At 42.0% G+C, this 8,814-nt stretch overlaps 2 protein-coding genes across 3 annotated transcripts in view; both read right to left on the reverse strand.

The window, feature by feature from the left end:
* Nucleotides 1–3,809, reverse strand: part of deaf1 (DEAF1 transcription factor) — a 29,340-nt gene extending 25,531 nt beyond the window's left edge. For both annotated transcript variants that reach the window (XM_084017240.1, XM_084017239.1), the window contains exons 1-2: nt 3,335–3,809; nt 2,049–2,146 (exon numbers count right to left, since the gene is read on the reverse strand). In XM_084017240.1, the coding sequence (XP_083873366.1) occupies nt 2,049–2,146; nt 3,335–3,533 (297 nt within the window). In that variant the 5' untranslated portion in view covers nt 3,534–3,809. The remainder of the gene's footprint in view (nt 1–2,048; nt 2,147–3,334) is intronic.
* A 193-nt stretch (nt 3,810–4,002) lies between these two features.
* bet1l (Bet1 golgi vesicular membrane trafficking protein-like) lies at nt 4,003–8,814 on the reverse strand. The gene is made up of 4 exons (XM_084017488.1): nt 8,765–8,814; nt 7,587–7,672; nt 6,497–6,553; nt 4,003–5,581 (listed from the first exon to the last, which is right to left on the reverse strand). The coding sequence occupies exons 1-4, from the start codon at nt 8,781–8,783 to the stop codon at nt 5,414–5,416; spliced, it is 330 nt and encodes a 109-aa protein (XP_083873614.1). The 5' UTR covers nt 8,784–8,814; the 3' UTR covers nt 4,003–5,413.

Raw genomic sequence — 8,814 nt, forward strand, 5'->3', positions numbered from 1 at the left:
AGTGAAACAGAGTTGGAATAAAAAGGCCATTTCTCCAAACCAACAGCACAAATGATGCACAAGTATGATTCATTTGAGGTACCCAACACAACATACTAATAGTAATGCATGTACACAGATTGTAAAAGAAAAATCTGATGGGAAGGCTTGTTTCACTATTCTGAATTGCTGCAGTTGCCTCTAAACCAGGGGTTTCAAACTGGCGGCCCGCGGGCCACATCCGGTCCACCCCCCCTCTCCATCCGGTCCATCCCCCCTCTCCATCCGGTCCACCCCCCCTCTCCATCCGGTCCATCCCCCCTCTCCATCCGGTCCATCCTCCCTCTCCATCCGGTCCATCCCCCCTCTCCATCCGGTCCATCCCCCCTCTCCATCCGGTCCATCCCCCCTCTCCATCCGGTCCATCCCCCCTCTCCATCCGGTCCATCCCCCCTCTCCATCCGGTCCACGACTGATGTCAAAAATATTAAATTTTTTACATGAAATTATTTTATACTTGTTTCATATCAATTTAAACGACCCCTTGTAATAAAAAAAACTATTATATTTGTTTAAAATATTAAAAAGTTAAATAGAAAGTATTTTGTTTGCCAATACAACGGCAGAGGTCAGAGGTCATGCTGCATGTCCAGCCTTGACTGCAGCGTTTCTCCAAAGAAGCATGTGGGACTGTATCTTCCTTTGTTTCACCACAAACAGCAAACATGTGTCTTTCCCAGCAGAAAGAAAGGTGGACTGGGAACACACTGTTTCAACAAAGATGGACGCTACAGTGTTTTGTTGTGGAGTTCAGGGGAAATGCTACGTGTCTGATATGTGAGGAAAAATTGGCGTTTCTACAGAAATACAACATGAAACGTCATCACTGGTCTGAACACGGAGAGCAGGATGAGAAGTAGAAGGGAGAGGACACCTGGTTTAAACCAATGAATGTGAATGTGGGAACTTAGTGTCAGATGTAGAACACACATGTGCTTCAGCAGTTAGAATGAAAGCTTGGAACCGACTTCCAGCCGTGTGTCAGGAAGCCTGAATGACCATTTCAAAAGTGAACCAAAGCACATGTTGCATATCACACAGCGTCTTTGTGTTTGTGTTATTATTATTATTATTATTATTATTATTATCTGGTTCCTCCCTGCTGTTTGAGTAACGACGCCATGAGCAGTGGTAGAATACAAACAAGTTTCTCATACTTGTACCTAACCGACCTCCCTAAAAGTGCACTTTCTACTCCATTTTATTTATAGTTAGGAGATACTTTTTACATATCCTACGTTAATAAGATATGATAGAGAATTATATTACTAATTAACCATGTAGTAAACAAAGTATTTCAAACTGGCATCACATTGACAACCTCAAGACAACTATAATAACATAATATGTTGGAGCCATTCTGCATCATAAATACTTTGACCTTTGACACTTTGAGTTCAGACTTAATCAAAGAATAACATCGACTAATCGATAGGTTGATTTCATCCACAGATCTGTAAAACTGAGTTTCTCTACAAAGAAGTGAGTCTTCTTCAAATCTTATGTTTACCAGAGATGTGCTCATACGTTTCCTGAAATAAATCATTCATCCTGAATTGCATTAAAAAAAAATGGAAATGGATGGGGGGGGGTACGTTTTGAATTCAGGAGTTTTACTTCATGGAGTAGCATTAGACTGTGGTACTGTGGTAACACAACTGAATACTTCTTCAACCGCTGACCATGACTTTATCAGTGATAAGAAATCAGTCGATACTCAGCTGGACAGAAACAACCTGCTTTTCCTCTCTCTCTATTCATTTGGACCTTTTAGAACGGTCAGTTTAGTTTATACTGACAATACTTTGCAGGGGTCCAGTGTTTCCAAAGTAGAAAGCAAGGCAGACTCTACCCCATCTTCCCCTTTCCAGAAACATCTGTGTAATGAGGTCTGGATTGAAAGCAGTGAAGCTGCCCTTTGACCTAATGATTCCTCTTTGAAGCTGATCCGTTGAAAAGTGACAATGAGTGTGTGCAGTAGCCGTCGTTGAGCGTGTGTTGACATGTACCAGGACGTGTTCAGGGAGACTTCCCGACGTGGCGACCGTTGTGCTGAAAACGTTGTCATCTGCAGCATGAACGTCCGCCACCGTCACAGCCGTCACCTCTGATCAACAACAAGACATGCAAATAATCAGCATCACGGCCTTTTCCAGATCACTATTAGATACTACAGTACTCTTGTAAAGTCAGGATACAATTATAAAATCACAGCCAAACTGGAGTATTGTGATGGCAGCAGTAGTACTAAACAGGGTATTATGGTTAAGTGATACATTGATATATCCAGCAAAGATCGGATCCGAGGCACTCGTCTCTAAAAAGCCTTTATTAAAACGGTCACATTCATACAGCAGGTAGAAAATAATAATGCTGGGCACCTGAAGGCCTTGAAGTAATGTTTTTAATTATTTCTACCTGTAGATAAGATTTTTGCTGCATCTGTTGTTACCGCCGTCTTATTCTAACCAACACTAGCTTCAAGAAGCTCTCCTGTTCCTTCCTTTTTCTTTGTGTGCCTAAACATGTGTTTACGTTTTAGTTTTTAGCATGTTTTAGTTGTTTTTGATGGAAGTCACAATCACTCAAGTGAACATCCATTGAGTCGTGTGTTGCATCGAGCCGGTCCGCTGGTGACACCGTCTGGCCAGTTGAGGAAGCAGTGACACACTTTACCATGACCAAACTACACTCAATATCTGACATTTTAAACCCTGAAGACAGTGGGAAACCCAGAACCATGAAGTGATCATTCATTCACATGCCAGCACGTTTTTTAAGTGTTACAGATCTTCAATTCGGCATATATGCGAGTCATAAAGCAAATCAGATTCATGCAAAATATAGTACTTTCCACAGTCAACCTAATCCACTAACGTAAACGTTGTGGTGGACCAGAATTGTAAACTTAACTCGTAAAGTTGGAATTTATTCACGTTTTGAAGTTGCTTTTTAAAAAAATCAGTAATTGCTGAGTTTTGGAACACGGCAAAACAAGTAAATGCAATATGGTCAAAATGATATACGTGAGTTTTTTGCAATCGACAGGCTCCAAATCTTTAAATTCTACAATAATTGATGGCAGTTTGGCGTTACTAGCTGCGTGGTTATTTGACTGTAAGGAGAGCCCTGTAGTTTCATGTGAGGGTCGTTACTGGTTCACTTCTATCCATGAGACGAGATGCATCCACAGGCATGATGTCTCCGTGTGTTTACACGGAGGGAAACTGTATCGCCATTATCATCATCACTGTGTTTTAGCGCCACCCTGCACGGCAGCGGCCTGCTAGCTTGCCTGCAAATGCCGCCTCGGCCTCGTCTGAGTTCGGCAGGGACTCGGCTCCCATGTCGAGGTTTCCCGGTTCTGCCATCACCGCCATCGTGGTGACTTCGGCCTCCGATTCGGTATCCGAGCCCACTTCCCCCACCGCCTGCATGCCGATGGGCGGTTCATCCAGCCCGAGCGCCTTCGTGGCCGAGTCCGCTTCGTCCATTTCTCCGTCGAACGACAAGAGCCGAATGTGACCGAGCAGCCGCGGGCAGAGCTCGGTCCGAGCGCAGCCGAGCAGCGCTACACGAGCACCGCTACACGAGCACCGCAACCACGGGGCCGTCTATAGCCGGGAATCCATTCAAACGTCCAACAATGAACCTGGAAAGAGGAGAGAACGGCCGCTTGACTGTTTGTTTTTCATGAAGGCTCAGGAAAGAGATGAACCGGAAACTACCGACAAAACACGAGCTGATCCGAAGCGACACACAGCGGCCAATGTAAGGGGATGAACAGCTCGACAGGGATGTTTTACTGTTTCACATGCTATTGTAAAACTCCTGATTAATTACGTCTGCAACTAAGGCAATGGTCAGGAATTATACAGATCCCTGACTAAAGTACTAACGCCACACTGTTAAATACTCAATAACAGTTCAAAGTCCTTTATTGAAATGGTTATTTAAGCAACATGTATAATCAGCAAGGTGTACTGACAGTATCAAAAGTAAAAGCCCTTACTGCAGTATTACTAATCAGAAATAATTCAATAGGATTTCACTGTTGGTTGAGGCTCATTTTCAACTATCACGACTGCAACTGTTTATTTTTATTATGGATTGATCTGGGGATTATTTTCTTGATGATTTTCTTGATTGCTTTGTACAATTTAAGAAAATATTACAATGTTTGTTTTGTCAAACCAACAGTCCAAACCTCAAATGACAAAAAATAAAAGGGCACTAAATCGTCACATTTAAGAATGAACCATGAAATATGTTTGCATTTAGTTGAACATACTGTATTTCCCCATCAGAAGTTTAGTCCTTATTTGGCACAACATTTGGAGGTTGGGAGATAATATTTACACACATATCTGAATTGTAATACATTCTCATGTGGGTATGAAAATAAAATATCATCTTCACCATCATATGATTCTGAAAATAAATATATGCACCCTTTTCTTTTTATTGTTTACCATCACATTTATGGCTAGAAGTCCAGGCTGCTGGAATGTGAACACATAGGGGGGAAATTATTCTTAATATTCTTAGATTATAATTATACAAAATGCACAGGTCCCAACATTTAATATGAATGATTAGAAGGAAACAGGCTTTAACACACAGTAGAGTAAAACTGCTCATCAAACTGAAATAAAACGAAAATGTGAAAAATCAAATCACATTTGACACAATGTGGTGTTGCTGCCTGTGGCCTCGTCTCCTGCCAGTCAACTACAGGATGAACGAAACGTCATGAGATGCTAACAGTGCTATCTGCTTGTTACCTTAATAAAGTGTCAAAACATTTAATACGTCAACTCCAACTGACGTTCAACGGATGGTGACACTTGTATGAGGGAAACCAGCAAATAGGAGATGTGGCGTTGCTTCCTTTTGATGTCTAAAATCTTGAAGTAATTTGGTCACTTTTGCTGTTTGATGAACTTCAACTCCAAGCTTGCTTTAACTTACTTACTTACTAGTACTGTGTAGTCTGGAAATTAAACACGCTTCTCAGCTGTGGTGGGTCCTTGTTCCCACCGGAGCTGCATTCAGGACCACCTTCTCATTTGACCGTATTAGGACTTCCTTGCTGCAGCACACAGGGACAAAGGTGGTGCAGAGTGGAAAAGCCCCAGCATGTTGTTTTTTTAAGAGAGCAGCATCTTGTATTACGCTTCTCACCTGCTGAGCACCTACGTCCCCTGCTGGTTAGCTCAACGAGTCAACAAAATGTTTTCCATCTCCTTCTGGTGATTTCCCACTTTGGTGACGAGTAGTCTTTTCCTGTGATGGAGATCCACAGAGATGAGCTATGATGTCAGAGTCTCAGATCCACATCAGAACCAGCTTGTGGCTGATCTAGGTTTCCCTGTCAGCTCTGAATCCTGGAGACCATGTAGTAAAGCAGAAAGAAGACCAGCACTAGGCCCACAGAGACGTAGCAGAGGATGCGGCGGTTGTCTCGGCCCGATCGGACCATGGTGGAGAAACGCTTGACGCTGCCGCTCAGCAGACCCGTCGCACTCAGGAAGTTTGAGTCCTGAAGGGAAAAGAATAAAATAATATAAATCTATACTAAATCTATATCTATACTGTAAAGAGAATCTGTCCTATATTTGAGACAGTGTGCTATTATTATTACACCTTATTTCAGCTCAACAACTACATCTCCCAAAAGTGTATTGCTGGCTCAGAAGCATTGGATTGGTTATTGTTGGATGAACAAAAAAGTAAAAAAAAAGGTGGATGAAATCGTCTGAGAGAAAGTACAGATAATCACATGGGATTTAAATGGACACCTGCCAGCCAATCAGAAAGGAAAGTATTTTCTTTATTAACATTATAGCCCAACCGATAAAGGATTTTGAAGGCCGATACCGATGTTTGTTGATTTAAAAATCTGATATTCCGATATATCGGCCGATATTTTTTATTTTTTTTTTTTTCCAGAAACGCGTTACAAAACATTAACAGATTTCCCTAACATTAGTTATTTGTAGTTATTTATGAGTCTTCACTAAAATAATATAATGCAGTTTAAAAATAAACTTGTTTATTTTATTGTCACAACGGAACAGAGGAACATCAAAAAATATTAAAGTTCTGATAAATAAAATGTATAAAAATACAAACTTAAGATATAAAACTTAAAAGTCCTTTGAACAAAAATACAATAACAACAACAACCAAACACAAAGTTACCAGTATTAAAAGACTTGGTAAGCTTCATAAATATAACTTCCAACAAGACTGGAGACAAATTCTGTTAAGTTCTATAAGGGTGTTTCGTTTTTATTTTATTTTTAAAATATTCATTTATCGGCCATTATAAATGCCGATACCAATAGTTTGGAAAATGCCTAATATCGGCCGATAATATCGGCCCGCCGATATATCGGTCGGGCTCTAATTAACATATCTCATAAATATTGCTGTACAGAGCAGATGGACTCACCATGCCATCCAGATATTCATTCTGATCGTCAGCCTCTCTGTCGATGTCGTACGCCAGCTGTCAGATTCAGAGACAGGACAGTTGAAAAACTTAGGTTTTTATTATTTTTAGAAAAGAAATGACTACAATATAAAATCAGGGTCAATTTACAGGCAGAAAAGAGAACATAAAATATGTGTGTGTTATATCGGAACACCATCAACAAATCTAACTAAAATGGAAGGAGTCTGTCTGTCCTGTGATTTCCTCAACAACCATTCACCCAATCCCCTTCACAGTTGCGAGGCCTATGAAGTGAAGGCTGGGACATGAACCTGGTCTGGCCAGGTTCCTAACTGAAGAAGTGACTTGGAAGTAAACAAGTGGCCGCCATAATAAGAGCCGTTCGGATTCTCTAAATGCAAAGGAAAGGAGCTCCAATGCGTCCTTTCAGACCTCCTTTAGCATAGGATGCAACGGACCTTCCTTTACCAAAGGAAAGGAGATCACGCCGACCCACAATTCCTTGCAAGAGCAACATTTAAAGTGCCCACACCTCGGCCGTTCATGACTATGGTTGCTAGCTAGATGGCAGAAAAGAAAGAAACGTTTTATGTTGGCCTTGCTTAGCCTGGTGGGGGTTCCATTGGAATGGTGCACCGACACGCCTGTCACATTGTAGGGCTAACATTGAGATATATAAGCAGGTCAAAGTTCAAGGTACCATGTGCAAGGAAGTAGTATGTTCCAATAGAATGAATACTGCATGCAATAGTATGCACTTTGTAAGGGCAGCTGCAGTATGAACTAAAATCAATACAAACCGTATCTGAATTGGAACACAGCCCATTACACCAGCAAATGGTATGCTCTGTACACTCTTTTTCCGTTTGCACCCAAATATACTATATTACAACATTTCTAGGGGTTTCCTTTATGTCATGGCAAGTGTAAAGCCAAGGAAACGCGGTACTGAAGTTGTTTGGATGAGCGGTTGTTGAGAAAGCTGCAAGGAGCCGTACCGGAGGTCAAGCAATCCGTACGTTTGGAACAGGCAGTGAAATGATGCAAGTGGGAGATGAAGAAAGGGATTGTTGGCTGTGTGACTCACAGATTTCAGTCTGGACACTTTGGTGGCCAGGTTCTCAGCCAGCCGTTTGTTTTCAGCGTCCATCATGTCGTCCACAGAGCCGTGACCTGGAAACACAAACACACCGGGCTAGAAATGCAACAGTGGAGTCGCTCTGCTTCTGTCAAACTCCTCGGTAGGTTCCCTCATTAGATGCATTCTATTCATTTACAAATGGGGAATTTATCAATTATAAAATAAAAATTAAGCATAGTCTTAGGCCCTCTGTAACACTGTAAAGCTTTTAATAGGGACTTCTCCTAGCCCTGGATTTAATGTCCATCGTCAAATGTGCCTACGCTTTACACTCACGGATTAGAAATTAAATTCCACCGTTTACTTTAGTCCTGTTTCACACTGGCAACTTTAAGCTCCGTTTTTATTCTATTTCAGGTGGAACCCTGTGTAACTGTACAGCATTGCGAGGGCAGTCATACATAAGTCAGCTTGATTCATACAGCACATTTAAAAACAACAGGGGGTTGTGGGCCTATCAAAGTGACGTGTCAGCTGCTCATGAAGGTAAACATTGGACTGTTGGTGGCACATTAGAGAAGAAGCCAGCTTTATTCCATATTCTGGCTCATTAAACGATCCCATAAGCCATTGCGAGGTTTAAGTGCAACGCGTAGTTTGTCATATGAGATTGCAATGTAGATTAAATGTCAACTGTATATATAACTCATTTAAAAACAACAAGTAGGGACAAACAAACAACATGACTTGTCGTCGCCGACCCCACGGCCGCGTCAAACCGGAGACCGAATCAACCGGCCGGGCTTTAAAGCCGCGACCGCCGGTGTCCCTCCAGAGTCGGATATGCATTATACGTAACATGATCGTTTTGGTCTGACGACTCAAGTGTTCACGTTGCATCTGTGATTCATCGTGTCTGTAAGTTGCGGGGAAACATTGTAGAATCGTGTGAACTAAGTTTTATAGTCAACACCTGTTAGAGCAGCTACGCCATGAATGACAAACAGCTAATGTTCTCAGCTCCGGCTCTAAGTCAAGTGATAACAGATGTAGATACTACACACACACTGCGCTGCTCCGCCATTTAACGGTCAACTCCACACACGGCTGGAACGGTAGCTGAGCACCGCTGAACACGGCTAACGGCGTAATATGTAGACGTGTGTACGTGTCAAAAAGAATACCTCTATTCCAGTCCGCCATGTTGATGAGTGACGTCACGATCAGCTGTGCG

This window comes from Eutrigla gurnardus (genome assembly GCF_963514095.1).
Source record: "Eutrigla gurnardus genome assembly, chromosome: 9".
Lineage (NCBI taxonomy): Eukaryota > Metazoa > Chordata > Actinopteri > Perciformes > Triglidae > Eutrigla > Eutrigla gurnardus.